At 55.1% G+C, this 25,129-nt stretch overlaps 1 protein-coding gene and 1 non-coding gene across 4 annotated transcripts; one reads left to right on the forward strand and one right to left on the reverse strand.

Moving 5' to 3' along the window:
- Nucleotides 1–351: 351 nt before the first annotated feature.
- Nucleotides 352–25,129, reverse strand: KCNN1 (potassium calcium-activated channel subfamily N member 1). 3 transcript variants are annotated; one of them, XM_068534732.1, is made up of 10 exons: nucleotides 25,057–25,104; nucleotides 20,143–20,625; nucleotides 19,363–19,458; nucleotides 16,656–17,074; nucleotides 13,460–13,601; nucleotides 9,321–9,431; nucleotides 8,621–8,748; nucleotides 3,981–3,989; nucleotides 3,671–3,740; nucleotides 352–801 (listed from the first exon to the last, which is right to left on the reverse strand). In XM_068534732.1, exons 2-10 carry the CDS (start codon nucleotides 20,542–20,544, stop codon nucleotides 547–549), a joined length of 1,632 nt encoding a protein of 543 aa, XP_068390833.1. In that variant the 5' UTR covers nucleotides 20,545–20,625; nucleotides 25,057–25,104; the 3' UTR covers nucleotides 352–546. The 3 variants fall into 3 exon arrangements, with proteins under 3 accessions (XP_068390833.1, XP_068390832.1, XP_068390831.1); XM_068534731.1 differs by lacking the exon at nucleotides 25,057–25,104 and adding an exon at nucleotides 16,071–16,079 and having other exon boundaries at nucleotides 20,143–20,597; XM_068534730.1 differs by lacking the exon at nucleotides 3,981–3,989 and having other exon boundaries at nucleotides 25,057–25,129.
- TRNAD-GUC (transfer RNA aspartic acid (anticodon GUC)) lies at nucleotides 10,922–10,994 on the forward strand. Its single transcript has one exon. It is a non-coding gene; the product is annotated as a tRNA-Asp (tRNA).

The raw sequence follows: 25,129 nt of genomic DNA on the forward strand, positions 1-25,129 counted from the left end.
ATCGGTGTCAGGTGGGACTGGCGCAGACGTCCTCAGGGAGGTGTCTCTGATTGAGTTCAGGCCCGGGAGACAACCTGCCTAGGATGGGGATGGGCTCACCTTGACCCCACATCCGGTCTGGACCCCCAGGGCTGGGTATCTACTTCCCATGTTGTGATTATGAGTGTCGCCCAGCCACGCACAACAGGCAGCAAGTGGGTGGGTCCTGCTTTATTTGGAACTGGCAAGGACCCCTCTCCTGGCTGCTCCGCACCCACCGGGAGCCTGGGGAGAGCCAGGGGTTGGGGGTGGCAGAGGACCAGAGGAAGCTCCGGGCTCTCCCAGCTCCAATCAGGGAGGAAGCCGGTGGTGGCCCGCCCCTGCCCTTGCCTGCCGTACGGCCCTGCCCTCTGCCCGGACAGTCTGGCGGGCCCCAGTTCAATCAGCCCAACTCGGTTTCAGCTCCTTGAACTCCAAGAGGCGCCACTGTACAGGGCTTCTTGGGTGGCGTGGAGGTGGCGGCCACACGATGGCCAAGATTGAGGAGTCTGGTGGCAGGCAGAGCCGTCACCCGCAGTCTGAAGGGGCCGTGGGTGGCCGTCGGTGTGGGGGACTCCGAGCCACCTGGTCCAGTGGGCCGGAGCCAGGCCGGGGAGGCAGGGGTGGTGGAGGCGGGCGTATGGCTTGGGCGATGAGACCCGGCAAGGCCTGCAGGGAGGCGCCCAATGCATCCAGGCGGCTTTCAAGGGCAGCCAGGCGGGCCTCAAGCTCCTCGTGCTGGGCGTGCAGCTCGGACATGAGGTTGTACATGACATTCTGGGTCTGTCAGAGACAGGGAGGGTGGGAGAGAGGAGAGGCCAGGTGAGAGAGAGTGAGGGGTGGTTGAAGAGAGATGGCAGACCAGCCCCGGTTGGGTGGGGGCCCACTAATTGGACCCAAATGAGGAGCAACTGTGAGCGCACCCCCAACCCAACCGAAGGTATCTTGCTGGGCCCCAGGGAGTGCTGGGAGAATAGGCGAGGGGAGCGGAGACACAGGTCTTGAGTGCCAGGCTCGGGGCCAGCAGTCCAGGGGAATGTCAAGGGAGGTCTTGGGGCCCAGCGGATGTGACCAGAGTTGCCATGAGGGGATGAACTAGCCGCATGGCCTGTAAAGCCAGACGGTGGTCTTGGGTGATTCTGGACTGGTGTTGCTCCAGGCTGGGGACACGGTCGAGGGGAGGAGGCTCGGTTGTGAACTATCCCTGCTTTCCACATTCGACTGGGGAGGGGATAGAAGTCTGGGTGGGGAGATGTGACCCCAAGAATCTGACCCTATCACAGACCGGGCAACACGACAGGCACAATAATTACATTACAGCAGGTGGTGGGGCATCCCTGCCACCTCGACTGATCCCCACAACCCAGCAAGCAGGGGCTGGTCCTGCCACAGTCCAGATGGGCCCGGGAGTTGCAGGGGGTAGGCGGGACACGCAAAACAGCCCTAGGTGCAAATGCCGCTCTAGCCACCAGGTGGCGCTAGACCACCGTTCCGAGTCTCAGCCCAGCTCCGCGCAGGCTAGACCCCCAGACGGACCGCAGCTCACCGCCCGTCGTGGGCGTCAGATGCGAGGGCTGAAGGGGCTGTGCCACACCCTACCCCACTCCAACCTCTCGATCTGTGGGAGGGAGACAGGTCATCCACCCCACAGCTCCTTCTTTCCGCACTGTACCTGCAGCCTCTCCCTTCCGGTCCGCAAGCCTTTACCTGAGCCGTGCCTTCCACCGTTTCCTGTTACTGGTAGGCCAACCCCATCCGAGGGTGAACAAATGCCTCTGCCCGCCCCCCACCCCCCACCCTCCACCCCCGTAGGGCCGCAGACCCTCACCCCAGCCCGCCTCAAGGGGTCACAAAGTCCCCCGGGCCAGAGAGTAACATCTGGAGGCACCAGCCCTTGGATGGTTCTTTTTTGGCCCTCTCTGAGGTTTAAATTTTTATTAGAATATATATTTTGTTTTTGTTGGAGAGATACAAATTAAATCAGCAACCTTGGAAAGCATTAAAATTTAATATTGGAAAACATTTTAACCTCGTTAAATTAAAAAAAATTAGAAACCCTGTAATCCAATCCAGTGAAAGGCTTACTTGGAAGAAGCCTTCATTAAATGTATTTTGAGAGGAGTATACTGCTGTAATTATAAGGTTTAAATAACTTTTATAAATTCACATTTTAATCATCTGTACTAATGAAGGAAGTGTGATATGGATAATCCAAACTATAATATCTAGTACCTGAATTTTTCAAAGGCATTCGATATGTATTTGGAGCTGTAATCTCATATGACATCAAATTAGTTGGCCAAGGATTTCTACATGCTCTTAGGATTATGTTCTTTCTACTAACGATTGAATTATTTCTTCAGGGTTCTAGAATATGTTTTTTCCTCTGTAATGTTCCCTTTCAAATTAAGTTTATGTAGGTTAGTATTAAATTATTATTATTATTATTTTGGTCACTCTGTGCAGCATGAGGGATCTTAGTTCCCCAACCAGGGATTGAACCCCTGCCCCCTGCAGTGGAAACGCAGAGTCCTAACCACTGTACCTCCAGGGAAGTCCCCCATTAGTATTTAATTAAATTGCATTCTCTTGCTAATGGTGAAGAGAGCGAGTCCAAAATGTGATGAGTATAAGTAGTAAAATAGGAGAGGGCTTAACATTTTCTAAAGATAATATTAAATTAGGCTCAGATTGATTAATTGATTAGGAGATGGAGCCAATTAGCATAGTTCACACATGAACTATTTATGAAAGGGCAAAAGGGAGTTCAGAAGAGTGTGACAAATATTCTAAGAGCTTGCCCAACTGAAGTTGAGTCAGTTGACGTATCTTCTAATGGATGAATAAAAAGCGGGAAATTGGATGGGACCTGACATTAGAACCAACAAATAGATCCATTTATAACACACACCGATCTTACAGAGCTCTTGCAATCAACTTTAATTTCCTGAAAGATGTTTAATTGCTATACAAATAAGCTTTCTCCTCCTGATGCTGTAATTTGAACTTATAACCCTAGCAAAAGAAATTTGTTTTTCTCTTAGATTTTAGAGCTTGTATGTAGATGACATTTCGAAATACGAAAGTACCACTTCACCAATTTAGCCCACTAATTACACATTCTTATTAAAACTTTTTATTAGCTATTAATTAAAATGTAAAATAGCTGCCAAAAAAAAAAAAAAGGCTGACAAAAATTGGGACTTCCCTGGTGGTCCAGTGGTTAAGACTCCACACTTCCACTGCAGGGGACGTGTGTTCGAACCCTGGTCAGGGAACTAAGATCCCACACGCCGCACGCTGTGGCCAAGAAATTAAAAAAAAAAAAAGGCTGATAAAGTAGCTGCCAATGTTAAAAAGTAAAGATTTTACACACAGATGTAGATTTCTGGCATCACTCTAACAACTGGAGCCTCTGGTCACAGTGGACCCCAGCAGACAGGGCTCGTATTCCCTGGTGGCTGGTCCCTGCCTGCCCTGCATCACTTGCCTGGGTCACCTGTCTATACTATGGGCACCAACCCTGTCCCTCCCTCCCTCCCTGGCAGGAGCTGGGCCTTGTCCTTTACTGAACATCCCTCATCCTCCTCTGAGGGCCTAACCAACTCCTTCTGGCCCAGGGGGCTGCCCCACCTCACCCTGCCCTGCTCACCTTGGCCAGGTCTGCGAGCGTGTTGGTCTGGTCATTCAGCTTCCCTTGCTCAATCTTCACACTCCGGAGCCTGGGGGACAGGTGGGCAGGTGGGGTTGTGCAGAGGCTGCAGTGGGGTCAGGGGTCCTCCATGCACCCACCCTACCCAGAGTCACCTTGTGGGATATGCAGTGGGGGATGAGGGGCAAGTTGGAGGTTAGCCCCCTTGCAGCCCGTTCCCTCCTGGCATGCAGGGGGCAGCAGGGCCTGGAGGGCGGTTCAGCCACCACCCACAGTGCCCACATGCACTAACCCCCAGGAAGAGACTTACTTCTGAGCTCTGGCAGGACCCGGCGGAGCAGGGAGAAACCACAAGGCAATTTTAATCTCAGCACACCTGGGCAGCCCATGCCCAATCCTCCCACGTGCGCCACCCCAGGGCCAGGCTGGGGGCCCTGGACGGCGGAGGGGCTGCTGCCCTTGCTCTAGGGAGAGGTCCAGCCTCTGAGGGGGTGGTACCAGCCCTCAGGGATGCGTCCTCCCTCTGCCCCCTCCCTCCAGCAGTGCCTCACAGCAAATGCAGCTGCCTCCAGCCCTGCAGCCCCACTGTATGCCAGCCTGTGCCAAGCTCAGGCCCTGGAGCTTGGCAAGCTCTGGCCCTGGAGGTGGCATTTAGTCCAGAAAACTATGCCCATACCATTTCCCGAAGGGGAAGTCAAGGCTCAGAGGGGCAAAGCCAGTGCCCATTGGCATCCTAGCAGGATTTGCACCTGCGTCTGCCACTCAGCCTCTGAGACCTTGGCCCCCTGGACAGCTGCCTATGGGGTTGGGGGGTGTTGTCCTCACCCCTTCTCTCCATCCCTTCTGTAGCTAAACCAGCCCAGGGAGACCTTTCCAGGTAGGACTCTCCTTTCCTCCTCACTGGTCCAAACTCAACCCTCTCCCATGGCCTCGCCCACATGTGATAGATGCTTGGAGAGGCCCCTTGGGGCCCACCCATGCTGGGTGTTGCCAGGGCCCCTGAGAGGACCCAGCCCTCGGTCTGGAGAAGTGGAAGGTGGATACAGACACCCCTAGCCCTGGAAGTTGGCGGAGGCTTGCAAAGGAGCCACTGACATGCCTGCCCTGGGCAAGTCATCCTTGGCACCTCTGGAACCTTCCTGTTACAGGTTGAATGGTGTCCCCCCAGAAGATATATTGAAGTCCTAACCCCCAGAACCTCAGAACGTGACCTTCTTTGGAAACAGGGTCTTTCCAAATTTAACTAGGTTAAGATAACTGGTGTCCTTATAAAAAGGGGGAAATTTGGACAGACACATACAGAGGGAGGACAATGTGAAGACACAGGGACAACATCATATGAAGATGGAGGATCGGAGCAATGCTTCTATAAGCCAAGGAGCATCTGAGGCTACCAAAAGCTAGGAGAGGGGCTTCCCTGGTGGCGCAGTGGTTGAGAGTCTGCCTGCCAATGCAGGGGACACGGGTTTGAGCCCTGGTCTGGGAAGATCCCACATGCCACGGAGCAACTGGGCCCGTGAGCCACAACTACTGAGCCTGCGCATCTGGAGCCTGTGCTCCGCAACAAGAGAGGCCGCGATAGTGAGAGGCCCGCGCACCGCGATGAAGAGTGGCCCCCGCTTGCCACAACTAGAGAAAGCCCTCGCACAGAAACGAAGACCCCACACAGCCATAAAAAAAAAAAAAAAAAAAAAACTAGGAGAGAGGCCTGGAACAGATCTTCCCCTAATGCCTTCAGAGGGAGAACGGCCCTGTCGACACCTTGATTTTGGACTTCTGGCCTCCAGATCAGTGAGATCATAAATTCTGTTTTAAACCGCCCAGTTTGTGGTACTTTTGTTAAAGTAGCCCTAGGAAATGTGTACACTTCCCAAACCTATGCTGTGTTCCTCAGTTTGTCCTCTCCAAGACCACTGTTTCCTTTTCACTGGCTGCTCATACTGCATTCCCGTCATGGGGACTCTCCAGCTCAAGAAGATGCCATGGCTCCCTCATACCTGCAGGTGGTACCTCTGGTCTCCCTGGCACTGTGCTCATTCCCACCTCCCCGCCTTTGCCCAAACTGTGCACATTCCCTGGTATGCCTGCCCACCTCTCGGTTTCCTACCCAAATCCCATCCACCCTTCAGGCCCTAGTTCAAACTTGCTTGATTTCATCAGCTGTTCTCATAAGGCCACTATTTTTTTGGAGGTGTTCAGGGGGACCTAAGGGTGAGCGGGATAGTCCTTCCCCAGAACAAAGGGACACGGGTAACTCACAGAGCAGGTGCCTTCTCCACAGACCTAACTCTCCTCAATTCCTACCCTCCGACTTCTCCCAAAGAACCTTCTGGGACATCCCTTGGGGCAAGGTCCAGAGCAGAGCCATGTCTGTGTCCCCCATGCCTGGCACACCAGCTGGTGCAGGAAATGCTTGTGGAATGACCAAATGAACATTTCGAGGGTGGTAATAACAGCAACAATAACAGTTCCCATTTTCAGAAAATACTGTGTGACAGGCAGGTGCAGGCAAATCACCTGGTCACCCCAATTGTTTGATCCACACTCCATTCCTGGAGAAGAGGCATGTCACCATTGTCTCCACTTTACAGATAAGAAAATGAAGCCTGGACTAGTGTAGTCACTTGCTTAGGCCCCACAGTTAGGTGGCAGAGACTAGATTGGGACCCAGTGGTCAGTAAACAACTGTTGAAGGGTCAACAAGGAGGGCCTTGGGGTCTTATGAGGAAATAGGACTAACACCTGGGCACAGTGAAGTCAAGCAGGTGGAGTACCAACTCCTCTCCCTGCTTCATAGGTGACAGTTGAAGCAGAGGTTGGGGGTACCATGTGTTACTGAGTGCTTGCTCTATGCCAGGAACTATGCCAGGCATTTCTGCACATCACTCCATTTAGACCTCCCCACAGTCCCATGAAATAGGGACTGTTATCATGAGAAATTCATCCAATCATAACAGTAAACACAATAAGTGTAAATGGACTAAACTGTCTAGCTAAAAGACAAGGATGATAGGGGCTCAAGGAGACTTTTAGGGCGATGAATCTGTTCATTATCTTGACTGTGGGGCTAGTTTCATGGATGTATACATATGTTAACACTGATCAAACTGTACACTCTAAATAGCTGCAGTTGAGTGTATGTCGATTATACCTTAATAAAGCTGTTCTTTTAAAAGAGGCAAAATTATTAAATAGGATTAAAAAATTAAAGTCAAACTGACTGAGCTTCCTCTCCCATGGCCTGATCTCGCTATGGTCACACTCTGTTACCCTCTTGTGCCCCAGGAGCTGACTGCCCCAGCCACACCCTGGGGTCTCCCCACAACAAGCTTCCTAGCTCTACCGCTCACACCGGGGTTCTCTGTGCTGCCTCTCATCTCTGTTCCCTATGGGTGACTTGGTTGCCTTCCTTTTGTACTAGTTCAGACCCTAACATTGTTTGCCTCGCTTTCTGATTCATCAGCCCCTGAGTCTGGCCTAAGAGTTCTTGGGGCAGGGATCCATCTGATTTTCCTAGGGAAGCCCAATTGTGAATGAGGTTTTCCAGGATGTAAGAGCTGGGAATGCATGGGCTCATTCTGAAAAGTGCCTAAAAACACATTTTTTTCGATTTTAAATCAGCTACTACGTGACTCAACTGTGATTTATATTTGAGTGCCCGATCCCAGAAGATTTGGAACTGTTTAAATTCTAGACTGTGTACTGTCCCATACATCCTATATGTAGCTACTGAGCATTGAAATGTGGCTGGTCTGAATAAAAACAGGCTGTAAGTGTAAAATACATACCAAACTGCAAAAATTTAGTATAAAAAACTTTCTAAAATATCTCATTAATGATTTTTATATTAATCACATATTAAAATGATAATATTTTGGATATATTAGATTGAATAAATATATTAAAATTAATTTCACTTCTTTTCACCTTTTTAAAATGTGGCTACTAGAAACTTTTAAATTATGTATGTGGCTCACATATTTCTTGTGGACAGTGATTGGTATACTATGGTCTATAGGCCAAATCTGGACAGCTGTTTGCTTTGGAAAATAAAGCTTTATCAGAGCATAATTACACCCATTCATCCTTGCTGTCTTCCTGCTACAACAGCAGAGTTGAGTAGCTGTGACAGAGACATTTTGGCCCACAAAGACTGAAATAATTAATATCTGGCCCTTTACAGAAAAAGTCTGCCAACTCTGGCTGCACATTGGACTCACCTGAGGAACTTAAACTTGAGCTCAGGTTGTATCCCACACTCTACTGTAACTGGTGTTGGGTATGGCCTGTGGGATTTTATTTTATTTTTTTCAATTTTCAGCCACGCTGTGCAGCTTCCGAGATCTTAGTTCCCCAACCAGGGATCAAACCAGCACCCTCAGCAGTGAAAGCATGGAGTCCTAACCACTGGACCACCAGGGAATTCCCAGCCTGTGGGATTTTAAAAAGCACCCCCACGTGACTCCAATGAGCAGCCAAGATGAGAACGACTTGATTAAATAATTCTCAGGAAAAAGGGACAACAGAGAAAGTTAAGTAATCTCTAATTATCCCAAATGATCACATGAATCAGGCCACAGATTTAATTCTGAGCTTCCTGGAAGCCAAAGCAAAAAGGGGAAATTGCTTTAGTGTCCAAGGGGAGAGTCATTTTGGCTATTCCAGAGAATAAAATATGCTACCTGCCACTATGTTGGGTGGTTTGCATTTATCAGAGGTGACTGTTCTGGACAAGTGCTGGGCCCATCACCTGCCTCCCTCCGACCAACCCACTATCCCACCCAGCACAGAAGCTGCAGGCCCCAACCAACTGACCACCTGGCATGGGAATGGCCATGATGTGGCCATGACGAGCTGTCTGGCCTAGTCTGCAGCCTCCTCCCCGTGGGCCAGGGCTGCCTCCGTGCCAGGTGGACACAGAAATGCAAGTGGGAAAGGTGTTGGACTTACTGATGGATGGCTTGGAGGAACTTACGCTGGTGTTTCCGAACCCGGGCGTGGTCTGGCTTTTTCACCAGCCTGGTGTGTTTGTAGATGAGCCACGTCTCCCTGAGAACGTTAGCAGCGGCGTTTTTTACCTGAGGCCAGAGAAAGAACAGTTCCTTAGAGTAGCACAAAACTATGGAAGGCTCTGGAACCCTCCAGAAACTCCTGGAAATGCCCCTCTGGGGTCCTGGGACTGTAGGTCAGTACCATGTTTACACATCCACATCTGTGCTGTGTGTGTGTGCGCGCATGTGTCTGCCTAACACACATCACTCACCATGGGCCGGACCCTTTCTGTACCCTTTCTATGCAAATGTTAACTCAGTGAATCTACACACGCCGGTTATCTCTCTCATTTTATATGTGAGGAAACAGAGACACAGAGAAGCTGACCTGCTGAGTTCATCCGGCTTATAAGTTGCATCTGGCTGCCTCACCACGAATCCCTGCCTCCTGCTGAGGGGCCCGTGACTGGGCTGTGACTGGGCACAGAAGTGGACACCTGTGCACAGCTTAAGGGTGCTCACGTGGTGGCACAGCCCAGGGCAGGCTGGGCACACACAGGCAGCGCGGCATGACCCGTGGGCACGTGTGCAGAAGGTGAGGAGGGTCTGCCCTTGAGGACCAGGAGGCGAGGTGGCTGTGACGGGGCTGGCGTCCTTACCCGCTTGGTGAGTTGAGTGTCCATCATGAAGTTGTGCACGTGTTTCTCTGCCTTGGTGAGCTCCAGCTTCCGGGCCACCACAGCCACCACGAGCGCCGTGCAGCCAGCCCCCTGCATGAAGAGGGCGAGGGGGCATGTCAGGGTCCACCTCGTATGGGTTGCAAGTAGGATACCCTCCTTCCTCCAGGAAGCCCTCCTGGTTCCTCCCCCTCACATTTGCCCTCCAATCCTGCAGGGTTGGCAAATCCCATCTTCTGAGTTCACTGACTCCCAACCCCACTTGCTTAATATCCATCAAACGTCCAGGGAGCCTGTGCCATAGATTAGTTCATTTGATCCCCAGCAACTGCGGGAGGTAGGACCACTCTTAACCCCATTGGGCAGACGGGGAAAGTGAGGCTCGGAGATAAGAAAAAGGACAAGAAACAGGCAGGATCTGCATGTACATTTGGGGCTGAGGCCCATGGAGGTGGGAGGATTTGGAAGCATTTCCATCCAGGCTTTGGGGTCTGGATGATGGGGACAGAGACCCAGCTGACATGTTGCTGACCAGTAATGGGGACTCAGCTGGTAGGGTCAGAAGGGTGGCGAGAAAGAAGGGTCAGGCCAGCTGCCTGCGGTGGGGCATCTGCAGGAGGAAAGAGGCAAAGTATTGGTCCCAGGATGCAGGGAAGTAAAGTGGGGGGACATCTCCCCCGTGATGGGTTCCCTGCTCTAGCAACCACCCTCCCCAGTATGTTCTGAATGGCAGCCAGTCTCCCGGCTAGGGAAGGAGGCCAGAGAGGATTTGCTTGCCCACTTGGGGGGCCACTTGAGAGACAAAAGGGCAGGAGTGAGGACCCGAGGGGGACAGCAAGGCTGAGAGGTAGGGGTGGGGGGCAGTGAAAAGTGATGCAGAAGGAGGGAGGGAAGGGGGACCTTCTGCCACTGAGAATCAGGAGCCGGGGAGCCCAGGACATCCAGGTGTCATCAGCCCCAGGAGTGGTGTGGAGCAGGTGGCAGGGGCCAATGAGGGGGCCAGAAGGCGGCTCCCCACCTGCGCTGGAGGCTGTCTTTGGCACCTCATCCACCTGCTGCTTCCTCCTGCAGCTACTGCATACAGGGTGGAAGGAAGGAAGAGACCTGGGCTCAGCCTCTGAGGGCCAGGGGAATGGCTAGTTTTTCTTCCGGCTGGAAGGAAACACTTATGCGGAAGGGTGGGCACAAAGTCGCCCCTGAGGAGACCCCATCATGTGTTCCTGGCCAGGACGAACGTCTTGGGAAGACTCAGGAGTCCGTGTTCAAGAAAAGCCCTGTCAACTGGGGCAAAGAAACATACTGGAAACCTCCATGTGGAATACTACGCCTCCAGGAAAAGGATCAGCCAATGACTCTGCACAATAGCATGGATGCCACGTCCAGCAAAAGACACTGAGTTCAGAGGAGGCCATGCTGGGATGCCTTGAAGTTCAAGAATGAGCAAATGTGTGCTTTATAAGCTATTGGAAGGGGGTGAGTCCGTGGGGCAGTGACTGGGAGGGGACACACTTGGGCAAGGGTAGAAGAGGAGAGGTCTAACAGAAGAATTAGAAAGTGGCTTAAAAGACCAACGTGTGGGGAATTCCCTGGTGGTCCAGTGGTTAGGACTCTGAGCTGTCACTGCCGAGGGCCCAGGTTCGATCCTTGGTCAGGGAACTAAGATCCCACAAGCCATGCGGTGCAGCCAAAAAAAAAAAAAGAGAGAGAGAGAGAGTAAAGACCAATGTGTGGCTTTGTGTGATACCTGGCTGTGTGGTGACAGAGAAAAGCAAAAACATCCCTGGGTGTCAACATTCCTGCACGTGCCGGGGCGAGGGCCTGGAATGAGCCACAGGGTAAACACGGAACTAATTTTCCAGAAGGAGGCTCATCCCAGAGAAGAGAACATGGCTTTTCTGTTTCGCTGCAGTTTTTCTGGGTTTAAAGCCATCATCTTATCTGAGAGCTCTTCTTTTGTCGTTTGTAAAGTTCATTTGCCGGGGGTGGGGGTGGGAGTAGGGGAGTGGATTGTGGCCGATCTTTAGTTTTTTTCCCTTCCAATCTCAAAAAATAACGTAAGCAAACAGGCATAATGCCTTTTAACTGAGAGAGGGTCTAGGTCAGCTTGGCCAGGAGAAGTGAGGCCCCGGTGGGGGCCGGAGGAGGACGTGGACCCCCAGCTTGTGTCCAAAGAGGAGGGGACAAGAAGGGGGGAGAGAGCCATGGGCCTCGGGAGATGGTGACAACGGGGTCAGTCTACATGCAGTGAAGGGGGCTGGGAGGAGCCAATGGAAAGACAGCCCTTCCCTCTGCAGGAGGAAAGGAAACCACGGTGGGGATGGCATAGTACTTTTGCAAGAACAAAAGCATCTCTCTACGAAGAAAAGGAAGTGGCCTGGGGCGGACGCTGGGGGGAATCGGGTTGGTTGACTTCCTTTGGCTTGTGGGTGTTCATTGATTTTTTTCACAAATTGAAACCGAGCAGGACCCTGTGGGGCTCCTGGGCAACAGAAGCCTTTCGAACAGTTGCTAATCAGGGAAGGGAAGGGAAGGGATGCAGAGACAAGGGAGGAGTAGCCAAGAAACCATAGTGCAGCCTTGGGGCAGGGTCCTGGTTCCACCTTAAGGGATACACATAAGAGTATCTTTGAGCTCTTCTGCAGAACTAAGGCCCCCAGCAAATGGAAGATGAACTATTTGATGAAGCAGTCTTCATTCCAGAGAGAAGGTCATAAGTTTGATAACCTCAAGAACCACAGAAGCTCATCAGGAGATCACCTGAGGCCAGATTAAAGGAATGCAGGCCCTGCACACACTCTGAGCCTTATCAGCATTTCCGTCCATGAACCATTGTATAAAAGTCCTCACCAGGGCTTCCCTGGTGGCGCAGTGGTTGAGAATCTGCCTGCTAATGCAGGGCACACGGGTTCGGGCCCTGGTCTGGAAGATCCCACATGCCGCGGAGCAACTAGGCCCGTGAGCCACAACTACTGAGCTTGCGCGTCTGGAGCCTGTGCTCCGCAACAAGAGAGGCCGCGATAGTGAGAGGCCCGCGCACAGCGATGAAGAGTGGCCCCCGCTTGCCACAACTAGAGAAAGCCCTCGCACAGAAACGAAGACCCAACACAGCCAAAAATAAATGAATAAATAAATAAATTTAAAACAAACAAACAAACAAAAACTCCTCACCAAATCCTCCTGGGTTGGGACACACAGTTTTGAGGGGCATGAGCCTGCTGTGTCCCCCTTTGCCTGGCAAAGCAATACAGCTATTTTTTCCTACTTCACCCCAAACTCTGACTCCAAGATTTGATTTAGCACCAGTGGACAGAGGCCGAGTTCTCGGCATCAAAATGAACTTGCTAATTGGGGGCTGGGGAGAGGAGTTCCCTACTGTATGTCGAACAATTCATAATTCAAAACATGGAAAAGCACTTGTGGAGATGAAAGAAACTTGGAGAGAAAGAAGGTTCCAGAAGGAGGGGATGGGCAGGGAATCTAATGATCAAATCAGGATAAAGAGAAGGCACCAGACGCCAAAGTTTGCCCATACAAGCAGGCGGACTTGAGAAGTCTTCAGGGAAGAAGGGGTGCTGCCTGGGCCCACAGGAGTCACAAGAGATAAACCTTACACCCCAGGGGCTCAGTGGGGTGCTCAGGACACCCCAGTAGTCAGGGAAGGATGGAGAATTGGGCTGTGATGGCAGGGCTCAGAGGGAATTGACTGGGCATCCGAGGCATTCATGGCTCTAGGCATTTCACATAAATTAACAGACTCAGTCCTTGCAACAAGCAGGGGGAGTGGCGGAAACCGAGGCACAGAGGCATCAAGCCCGTTGCCCTGGATCCAAGGGCTGTGAATTAAGCAGGCTGCGAAGCATAAAGAGGCAAAAATGACTCTTGGTTCAGAGTGGACCACAGGATCTGGACTGGACAATACAGTGGAAGCTACATATCTAGGGCTGGAAGAACCCAAGAGGAGATGTCCCCAGGAAGCCTGAGGGTGTCTTCTGTGTCACATCAGAGGGAAGGAGCAAGGTGGCGGAGGGGTGGGCTGACACAGGGAGGAACTCTGAGCAGGTCCACCTTGAGACGGCGTGAGCTCCCCATCAGTGGGGCTGTGCAAGGGCCCTCGCCCTTACCATGATGCCAGTGAGCAGGCACACGCCCTTCCCGCAGTAGGTGTGGGGCACCATGTCGCCATAGCCGATGGAGAGGAAGGTGATGGAGATGAGCCACATGGCTCCCAGGAAGTTGCTGGTCACTTCCTGCTTGTCGTGATACCTGGGGGATGGGGGGAGCCAGGGAGGGCCCAGTCAATCCACACTGGTCCCTCTGCCTTCATCACACCCCCAGGAAGGCAGGGCCCTGGGTCCACCTGGCTGCATGGGGGCCTTGACTGCAGGGAGCTGATCACTCTGGAGGCTCAAAGCGTCCAGGGCACTGCTATAGGGCAGGGTGGGGGGATGGTTAGTGCTGGGGGCAGCCCTGTGGTCCTCCTGAGGGTACCACAGGGCACAGGGCAACCACTCCTTCCCAGCATCCCTTCCAACCTTCTCCTTTCACCTGACCCCCAAGCTGCTGGTTATTGGGCAGAGAGGGGTCCACGTGTGGGTGACGCACATGAGCGTGCGCACATGAGGGGGCACGCACACGTGTTCACGCATGTGCACACAATCCCCCTCCCAAAGACAGACACACAGACAGATGCGAACGCGGGTGGCCACGGGCACCAGAAGCGGCAGGAAGTAGAGGCGAGGATTCAGGTCAGACACCAGGAAGAACTTCCCCAGCCAGCAAGGTCCCAAGGAGGGAGGAGGACTCTACGGGGAGACAGGAGCCTGGAGGACCACACCCTGGGGCTTGGGAGTATTAGGGAAGTCAATACGTGGAGGGCAGTTGCCCCAACTTCGGGCCTGGGGTTCTCCTGGCAGTCAGGAGGGAAGGGGCAGCTTGCTTGGCACTGGGGCAGAGGTCTGGGACTCCACTTTTGTTATTCAGGGGGACAGACCCCAAGGCTTTGCAAGGACATGATTTTGTCCCAATCAAAGCCGGGCCTGGGACCCTGGCCACACAGGCTATGAACTGGTTCTACCTATGGTCAGCCCAGGCTGGGGGACTAAGGGATTGGTTCTCTGGGTCTGGGGATGGCTCAAGGTTCTGCTCCAGCTCAGCCCCCTACCTGCAAAGCCCCTCCAGCTCTGGGAGGTCAGGAAGCCCTTTCCAGCTGACTCCCTCCTTCCTAGGCCGCAGGGGCAGGGCAGGGGGAGCTGGCGGGTAGGGCTGTTCCAGGCAGACGGGGCTGGGGTCAGGGGCTCAAGATAAGGAGGAGATGGAAACCCAAAAGGTGGGAAGGAGGGTTGGAGGCCTTCCCAGCAGGTCTGGGCTTTGAGAGTCCCTGCCCCACTGGAGGGTCGGGTGCCATCCAGGCCCCTTCAGCCTGGACTTCCGGGCTGCTTGCTGGACAAGGGGGACCAGGGACTGAACCCCATCTTTCACCGAGGCATGTGAGCCCCAAGCTGCACCAGCTTCTAGTGTCTCTCTCAGGAGACCAGGGCTCCACACCCAGGAGGCAGGAGGAGTGGGGAACCCATCAGCCATCGGGGGAGGCTCCAGGTCCAGCTGGAGCTATGGTGGGTGCTACAGGACCACCCAGGACCAGGGAGTGGGGGGCATGCAGGAGGTGGGGTGGGACAGAGCCACAGGGGTGGAGCGAGGCAGGCGAGAGGGCATCAAGCAGTGTCAGAGGGCTCAGAATTTAGGATTGGCTGCCCCCCCCGGGCCCTGCCCTATTCCCCACCCTTCCCAGGCACCCCTGCAGTGACCCAGCCTGGACCCCAGGGATGCCTGACGCAAGGCACCCTCTCCCACTCCCCAGATCTCAGTCCTGAGGTCTGTGGGAACTGGCACAGGGGCACATTAGGGGTCCAAGGAGCCCCTGTGTGATCCTCAGACAGTAAACCTTGATGACAGAAAGAGCTAGGCCCTCACCCCCATCAGCCCAACATCAGGCTGAGGCAGGGGTCATGGAGGGGGCGTTTGAAGGGGTGAGGACTGGGGATCTGGGGGCAGGTCCAGCCAAGGAACCTCCCAGAAAGCCCAGTCCCAGCCCCAGCTAGGGACAAGGCAGGAGAGACCCCTTCCCAGACAAGGCACCCCCATGCCCTGAGAGGTCCAGTGGGGCCCCTCCTTCTCCTGGAACCCCTGGGGGTTTCTGGAGACAATCAGGAATTAGGCCCTCAGGGATGTCCCTTTGCCCCTCAGAGCCTCAGTGTCCTCATATATAAGTCGGGTTGATGGCCCTGCACCTTCCAAGGCTGTTCAGAACAGACCCCTTACGGGGGTCTTAAAAGCTTGGACGGTTTTCTCGTTCACCCCAGACCCAGTTAACTCTCGGAAGGAGCTGTCTGAGCCCCCTGGGGCCAGCTGCCCTGACAAGACACCAGAGCTAAGTAAGCTCTTCTCCCCCCTTCTCCCCACCACTGCCCCCACCTTGGTGACAAGGACCCCAGGGATGCCAAGTGCACATAGCCCAAGAGTGGCCTGCCTCCCGCTATCCTGGGCTTGACCCCAGACCCACGTGCCTGGCTGCACTGGGACAGGCTCTCCCCAGGGCCCTGTGGGCTCTGGGCAGGTCCCAGCCACCCGCCTCACCTCCCCACTCCCTCCCCTGGTGGCAGCTGATCTTAAATTCCTGGCGGGCAGGGCAGCTGGCAGCTCTGCACACATAGCTCGGCTGAGGGTAGGACTCACATGTTTTCCCTACAGTCCGGTGGGGCGGGCAGAGGGGAGAAGGAGAGCAGGTTAAATTGTGCGGGGGGGGGAATAGGTGGATGGGGGGGGGTCCCTGTTCCTGCTGCCTCCGCCACCCTGGGCCAGAGGTCGGGCCAGTGGAGGGGCCCCTGGGGGAGGGGGAGGAGGAAGAGGGATGGGGTCCTAGAGGGGTGCGGGGTAGGGGCTGGAGGGGAGTGGGGACACAGGGCTGGAGTCCCAGGGATGAGGGAGCTGCACTTGAGGGACTGTCACTGAGGCCAGGAACTGGGTATGGGGGGCGGGGTGTCACCAGGGTCAGAATCGTGGGGACGGAGTGATGGCTGGGGGGAGGCCTCGGGTGTCTGAAGTCGTGGGTGGGCATGGGGTTCACCAGGGTCAGAAGTCGTGGGGACGGAGTGACGGCTGGGGGGAGGCCTCGGGTGTCTGAAGTCGTGGGTGGGCATGGGGTTCACCAGGGTCAGAAGTCGTGGGGACGGAGTGACGGCTGGGAGAGCCCTGGGGTCACTAAAGTCGTGGGTGGGCATGAGGGTCACTGGGATCAGGGGTCGGGGGTCAGGGGCGCACCTCTCACAGACCCGCACGGTCCAGGCGGCGACGATCCAGGAGGAGATGCTGAAGACAAGGAGCACGGTGCCCGGGCAGACGGTCATGAGCGTCTTCATGACGAAGCGCGTGTTGAAGGTGATCTTGTTGAGGGCGCCGATGCTGCGGCTGGAGGCGTCCGTGAAGATCCTGCTGTGCAGCAGCATGACGCGGCCCAGCAGGTAGAGACGCAGGAACATGGGCACAGACAGCAGCACGTCCACGTCGGCCTCGGCCGCTGCCGGCGCGTACGTGAAGGCTAGCCGCGCTGTCCACGTGAAGCGGTAGTGGCCGGGCACCGGGTGGATGGCGCACACGGCCAGCTCCAGGGAGATGAGGAAGACGCGCTCGCACGTCATGGCGATGCGCCAGTCGTCTGCCCCGTTGTCCACCATGAACAGCTGCGGAGGTCAGGCGGGCGGGATGAGGTGGGCCTCGGACACGAGACCAGGCCCCGGAACAAGATCCCGGCCGAAAACCCCGTCGGCTTTTACAAGAAATATGGCCTCAAAGGCAAAACTCCCTAGTTCTCAGGGTCGGCCACAATTCAAGCTAAACGTGGCACAGATGTTCCCCCAGAAGTCAAACACAGAGTTACCGATGACCCAGCCATCTCATTCATAGGTGTATAGGCGAGAGAGATGAAAACAGTCGTTCCAACACGTCCTTGTGTGCACGCAATCACAGCAGCAGTGTCCACAGGCACCCAAAGTGGAAGCAACCCAAGTGTCCATCAATGGATGAACGGATCAACAAAATGTGCTCCTTCCACACAATGCAACGTTACTCAGCCATAAAGAGGAATGAAGCATTGACACATGCTACAATGTAGACGAACCTTGAAAACATTAAGCTGAGTGAAAGAAGGCAGTCACAAAAGGCCACCACTCAGGGCCGACGAGGCAATGCTGCCGCCACAGTGGGCCTGGAAGGTGGGGCGTTGAGCCGAGGAAGGTCATTCTCCAGCCTTCAGATCTAACGGGATTTGCCTGGTTAGGTCTGAGAGAAGTGTAGGACCTGTCACCCCTTTCTTCTTTCATGTTTCTCCCTTCTGGAACAGGAATGTCTATCCTGTGCTTATTCCACCATTGTATTTTGGAAGCACACAACTTGTCTGGTCACAGTTGGAGGAAAATTTTGTCTCAGGAGGAACAGTACCTCGAATCTCACCCATGTCTGATTTAGACGATATCTAAATGAGACTTTGGACTTAGAGTTGACGCTGGAATGAGTTAAGACTTTGGGCGCTGTTGGGATGGGATGAGTGCATTTTTGCATGGGAGAAGGACAAGGATTTGCAAGGTGGGCCAGAGGGTGGAGTGTTATGGACTGAACTTTGTCCCCTCAAAATTCATCCGTTGAAGCCCTAGCCCCCAGTATGACTGTATTTGGAAATAGGGCCTTTAAAGACATAATTAAGATTAAATGAGGTTATAGGAGTGGGGTCCCAATCCTACAGGACTGGTTGTCATTTTATAAGAAGAGGAAGAGATACCAGGGATGTGTGAGCACAGAGCAAAGGCCATGTGAGGACACAATGAGAAGGTGGCCGTCTGCAAGCCAAGGACAGACCCTCAGGAGAAACCAACTCTGCCAGCACCTGATCGTGGACTTCCAGCCTCCAGAACTGTGAGAGAATACATTCCTGTTGTTTCAGCCACTCAGTTGTGGTGCTACAAACACACAGCGCTTCATTCTTTTTTCATTTGGCTGAATAGTATTCCATTGTACGGATGGACCACATTCTGTTTATCCATACATCAGTCAGTGGACATTTGGGTTGTTTCCACTTTTTGGCGATTGTGAATAATGCTGCTATGAACATACGCGTACAAGTTTTTGTGTGGATGTAGGTTGTTGTTCCTCTTGGGTGTGTAACTAGGAGGGGAATTGCTGGGTCATATGGTAACTCCATGTTTATCTGTTTAAGGAACTGCCAGACTGTTGTCCACAGCTGTATCTTCAGAACTGCTTCCTTTAGTTCAGGGGTCACTGTCCCCCTCCCCCAACCCCCAGCCAGAGCAAGGACCCCTCCTGTGTGCCAGACCCTGGGTGTCCCCTGACAGGTCTGCATACAGTGCGACCCAGGTAGGATTTTCCTACACCCATCTCCTGCCATACTGTGGCTCCTTGAGGTCAGGGGTCAAAGGCCAGACTCAAGAGCCACATCTGACACCTTTTGGTGTCCCCAGGCCTTGGTGCCAGCCTGCTGTGGTAACGCCTGCCTGACAAGCCCTGAACTGGGCTCTCCAGGAGCCTGACCAGGTTTTGATCAACCCCTGAAATAGGAGAATAAACTCTCTGGCACATGATAAATCTTTCAAACACAGGGTCCGATGGACTAGGAAAAGGAGCCTGGTGCTACAAACACTGGACCCCATGGCTGCAAAACCTCAGAAGACCCAGGGCTGTGAAAACAACCCACGTGCACCAGAACCCCAGCCCACCTCCTGCTCCTTCACTGTTGGTCTTCTTTACCAAAGAATCAATGAAAATTAAAATGAAGATATGCATTCCAAGGAAATTTAGAGTGATCTAAACAGTGTGTCTCCACAGAAGTCCTTTTTTTTTTTTTCGCTATAAAGAGGCTATTGATCCTTTTATGTCTTAGAGGGCTGGGGTCCCAGGTGGGCTGGGGTCCCAGGTGGCTGCGGGGAGGGGAGCTGCCCCAACCCCACTGGGCACTGACCTGGATCTCCCGGGCGTGGTAGAGGACGACCAGGCCCAGCAGGATGACCGTGGAGAGGCTGATGAGGCATTTGAGTGCAAATGAGTACAGGGACTCCTGGACAAAGAGAGAGGGCAGGACAGACACTGTCGGGGCAGGCAGCCCTCCTGACCCCCCCACCTGGTGGCTTCACTCAGAAAGTGAAGCTCTGGGCCTTACTCCTTAGGCCTGGGCTGAGGGCAAGGTGGGCCCAGCACTTCAGCTTATAATGCCTGGCTTCACATGGGTACAGCACTTTACAGTTTACAAAAACTGACCTCATGCAGACGTAGCACTTCCCAGTTTACAGGCTGACATGGCTCTCATCTCCCTCTGTCCTCACATCCACTTGGGGACCCATGTAACCTGGTCCTGACCGCTCTTGAAAAAGGGAAAGCTCTTTCCCTGCTCCTCGGCGCAGCCCTTCTCTGGGGCTCCCCCATCCCCCCCCCCCGACCTTGACCTTGGGAGGCAGCCCCATCCCCACCTTCAGCCAAGGTGCAGCCTCTTGTTGCAGGGCAGAGGGAATGGGCTGGAGCCTTCTGGGCCCACCTGCAGCCTTCCTGCTGCCCCCACAGGGTGGACACAACAGGAGGCCCAGGGCCCCCCACCTTCCCACCTCCAGGGACCCCTCAGCATCCCCCACCCCCCTCCCTCTCCTAGGGCTGATGTGGCCCCCCACCCCGTGCCCAAGGAGTCTCGGGGAGCCCAGTGGGACCAGCAGGGCCTCCCTGGGGTGCCAGGGGCAAGGGCCACGCCTACCTTGCTGTAGACCCCCCAGGACAGCTCCGTCTCCGTCACCATGACCACAATGCCGAACATGCCGAAGATGAGAGCGTAGTCACTGAGACGCTTCCGCTTCTCAAAGAGCGCCCGCCGGTGGCCCAGACGGTGGCCAACGCTGGGGGGCTTCCCTGAGCCCCTCTGCCTACCCGCCTCATCCTCCTCCTCATCTTCCTCTTCTTCCTGGTCCTGGGGCTGCCCCCGGGGGCTGCCGGGTGAGGGCTGGGCCGGCTCACTCTTGGCTACCACCACCTGGATGCCTGGGCCATTCGGAGGCTGCGGCGGGTGGCCGGCCTCGGGGTCCAGAGGGTCTCGGCCCAGGGCACCCAGCCCGCCACCCAGTGGCCGTCCCCCGAAGCCATTGTGTCTGTGGCTGTTCATGACTATGTGGGTGCTGGGGTTGGGCTTGCTGCCGGCCGCCCGGGGCCCGGCATGGCTCAGCAACTGGGCTCCCGCACTGACCTGCAGGGCATGGGGGACACGGTCATGTCAGGGCCTCAGCAACTGACCAGAGGGCTACGGACCCCACCCCAGCACATTCTGAGGCTGGAGGGGCCAGGAACCGATTGCAGCTGACACGTGGATTGGCCACTCCAGAAATCTGCAAGTCAGCCTATGTCCCTCCTCTGCTCCAAACCTCCCCATGGCTCTCCAGTGCCACTGCATAAAAACTCAACTTCTCACTGTGTCCAGGAGGCCTCCGTGGTCTGGCTCCCACCCACCTTATCCTTCTCACTTTCCCCAGAGTCACTCCCTTCCAGCCACGGTGGCCTCCCCATTACCAGATCCCAGCAAGCTTGGTCCTGCCTCAGGGCCTTTGCACCTGCTGTGCCCTCTGCCTGGAACACCCTCCTACCAGACCTTTGCCCACTGACTTTTCTGTGTCTCCAGGTACCTAGAACAATGCCTAGCACACAGATGACATTCAATAAACACTTCTGAATGCCTCAAGATGGAATCTGCTGGCTGGTTTGCCTGGGAGGACTAGAGGCCGTGTAAATGAGCAGCCGGGAGGTGGTTCCAATCCAGGCTTGTCTCCTTCTGACCTTCAGGCTCTTGGACAAGTTAATCTCACTCTACTCCAGTTCCTCCCGTAGAGCTGTCCAAAGGCCTGAACACACTTACATAGTCACGGGATACGGCCAGGGGGAAACTGGGGACCATGGCCGTGGCTATGAGACCCTCAGCTCCCTCCTGCTTAGATGGAGGGAGGTCTGTGATCTCCAAACACATTGCAGGACCAAAGCAGCAATCCAGGATTTAACTCTAAAATCCCAGAATTGATTCTACAGGGTCTTGGGAGGCGTGCTTGGCCCGGTCCTGTGACCTCGGGCCAGACTCAGCTTCCCCACCAAGGAAACTGGCTACCAAGGAGGAGACTGTCTGATCTGCCCCCTGCTCCTGCACAGGGCAGTGTCCCGTGGCGTCACATGAAAGAGCAAGGACCTTGAAGACGATGACACGCACACGATGAGGCTGCCTGGAGTCCAATCTTCTGGGTCCCAACTTGCCAGATCCTTCCCTGCCACCCGCCCCCGCCCCCCCAGCCCACTCTCTCACTCCCCACCCCTGCAGGCACCCCCTGCTGCCACCACAGCCTGCGTTTACTGAACACCTACTACACGCCAGGCTCTGTCCTTCGCACAGATTATTCTCCTTAATCCTCACAACACCCCCAAGAAGAGAGCCTTGGGATTTGGCCAGTTGTACAGATGGGGAAACTGAGGTACCATGTGGTGAAGGGACCATCTCCTTACAAGGCAGATTCTGGACCAGGCTGCCTTGTGGGATTCTCCCAAGAAGCCACGCAGTGGTGGGCTGTGGGCCAAGTGTTGTCCCCTTGGAAAAGGCCAAGCTGGCATGTGCTGGGGTCCCGGGAGAGGGGGCTGCATGCACAGACAGGACACCTCCCTGGCCCTGAAGCCATGTTCCTGGGGGTGACAGGCTCAGAAAGTGTCACATCAGGACACGCCAAGATGAGCCATGTTGCCAGGCGGGACATGGGTGACCTTGGCCAGGGCACCACCACATGCATTGCAGAACCACCTGTGCCTGTGTCCACGCCCTGCCCAAGGGAGTATCTGTCCCACTCACTACATGTCCCCAGACGAGGGTGCCAGCACATGGTAGGAACACAAGAAACATGAATCTTAGAATGTGTCCCACTTCCATCCATCTCACCAACCAGGCTGTGGCCACCTGTGACCTGACGCTTCACAGTTTATAAGAGCTGGCCCCATGTGGTCCCAGGATATCACAGATTATATGGGCTGATCTCCTGCAGGCCCAGCACTTCACAGTTTATAAGGCTGACCTTGGCCCTGATCTCTCTTTGTCCTCACAAGCACTCAGGTGCCACTCTCCTCTGGGCTAGAGCCCCTGCTTGCCACCTGAAGGGCTGTCAGCTGCTAGGCAGGGCTAAGAGCTTGCCACCAGGACACACACAGCGGCCCCAGACCCTGCCCTCGCCCAAGACACAAGGAAACCTCAGGCACCCCTCCCATCTTCCCTCCTGAAGGTGCAGAAGGTCCCTGCCCAGGGCTTGGGGAGCAAAGGCAGGAGAGGTGGTGGCCTGGCAGTCAGGACTGGAAGCGGGTGGGAGCGGTGCAAACGACCTTCCAAAATGCACCGATGAAGATGCAATTTGGTGATGTGACTCAGCCGCCCAACACACAGGCCAAATTCAGCCGTGTTTCCACCATGCTCCTCCTTGCCTGGCAGCCGTGTCCTAACGTGCCCTGGGCAGGGAGGGGGTGGGGTAGGGCATGTGAACAGGCGGCAGGTGGCTTCTGGGAGGCCCTTCTTAGTGCCTATGTTGTTAATGCGGACCTATTGCTTATTGCCGGCCAAGACCTTGATGAGAATTACCACATTTAATCCCTACTGCCACTCATCAAGGCATTCTTATTCCCATTCTACAGAGGGGAGACAAGGTTCAGAGAAGTTCAGCACTTTGCCCGAGGTCACACAGCCAGGAAAGGCAGGGACTAAGTTAGTGCAGTCTGGGGGCAGTGGATGGCAGGATCTGCCTGGGTCCCTCTTGATGAGCGGCTGTTTGGAAAGGGAGCCAGCCTGGCCCTGTCCTTGAGGGGCCACAGAGCTCAGGACACAGGCATGGTGACTGTCCCACCCCTCCCACGACCTCATAGGAAATGGAAGGACAGAGTGGCCTGCCTGCAATCCCGCAGGAGAAGGGGGCAGCCCATTTCTAAAGACTGGGTGGGACCATAGGGCCGTGGGGACAAGAGATCACACCCCTCCCCAGATTCACCTCCCCCTCCCTCAATGCAACCTGGGCCTAAAGCTGGGGTCCCCGGGACCCTCAGAGATTTCCCAAAGAACCAGAAGTCCCTGTGAAAAACCCCAGCCAAGGTTTGGATATCCATGAAAGGGTGTGTTTTTCTGGGTGAAGGCCCTGGGTTCTCCAAGGAGTTCCTCTAAAAAGCAACAAACATCCTATGGGCTGCATTTGGTTTTGAGGGTTCCTGGAATTCCCCAAATTGTCTAATATGTCTGGGGCACAAGACCTCTGTTCCTTGAATGCTGGGGTGAGGGGATGAGCAAAACCCCGCCTTCGTGTACCATCCCACGAGATGCTGTGGGAAACCTGTAGGCCGAGCAGGGCCGGGGGGACCCAGGAGGGCTCTTGAGGAGTGGGGGAAGGTGTGCAGAGAGCAGGGAGCAAGGAGGCCGACTCCTCCGAACTGTCCCACCCAACAGGAGGAGAAAGAAAATGGCCAGACCTGAAAGGCCCTCGAGTGAACTCTTTTACAAATGATGGGTTGATTGCAGAGGGACCTTTGGGTGTCCCAGCCAGGACGAAGTCACTGCCACTTCCTCATCTACCTCTTTAGTAAAGGGGTGTCTGGGTGCCATCCCAGCAGGGTCGGTGGCCACAATGGAGTGAGATCTCATGTGGAAAATGCTTAGCACTCAGCCATGGGTACGCCTGTTGTGGTGACACTACCGAACACCGTGATCTGTCCTTCAGAGCTGGACCAGGAGAACGTGACCCCTGCCCATCAGTCTCCAAGGAAGAGCCTCCTTGGGGCAAATGCCCACCCCGCTGCTCCCAGGAACCATGGCCAGAGCAGCACATGGTAGAACCTTCCAGGATATGTGGGTGAATTGTGGGTTGTGTGTCCCTGCGGAGGGTGGGGTAGGACCCTAGGACACACCTCCACCAGCACTCTTGGGGCCCTAGCTCTGCAGGGTGGACAGGATCTGTTCGTCCTTCCACCCCATGGGCTGCCCGACAGTGGGTGCAGCAAGTCGTTGGCTGACTGCCCCATCCCTTAGGCATTCCCCCCATCACCACCCGTCAGGAACCTGCCAGCAGCCAACAGGGTGCAATTAGCCTGCCCTAGCCTGCTGTCCCCAGTGCCCTCCACTCTGATGCATCTCCATCAGCATCTCTGGCTCACCCCCAGCCTTCAGCGCTCACATGTGTGGCCCCACCCTCCAGGACAGCCCAAGCAGTGCACTGTGCTGGGTACCCGACCTCTGTCCAGGGAGAGCTGGGGGACCCGGCTTTCCGACCCCTGCCGTGCTGCCCCTAATGGCTGGATACAGGGGCCAGTGGTGAGGGTCTCCTTCCTCCCATGACCGAGTCAGTCCTGGGTCACTGCCTCCACCCCGAGAGCTCCCCCACCGTATGTATGGAGTTTGGAGACTCACTGCTCTGCCCCCGCCAAAGTGAACCCAGTACCCTCCCCCTCCAGGATGGGGCTCCGTGAATCTTTACTCACTCGGGCAGTGCACATACACACATTGCCCCCGTCGCCGTATCCCCTGGGTTGCGGACCCCACGGAAACCCTCCTAGCCCCTGCCCCAAACCGCATCTCACTCCGGGACATGCCGCCCTGGGTGCCCCTGCCCATCCCACTCAGTACCTGGGGGGCTCGTCTTGGGCAGCCGGACGAGGCTGGAGGGGAGAGGGTCCCGCGCGGCCGCGGACCCCCAGGC

This window comes from Eschrichtius robustus, chromosome 2, assembly GCF_028021215.1.
Source record: "Eschrichtius robustus isolate mEscRob2 chromosome 2, mEscRob2.pri, whole genome shotgun sequence".
Lineage (NCBI taxonomy): Eukaryota > Metazoa > Chordata > Mammalia > Artiodactyla > Eschrichtiidae > Eschrichtius > Eschrichtius robustus.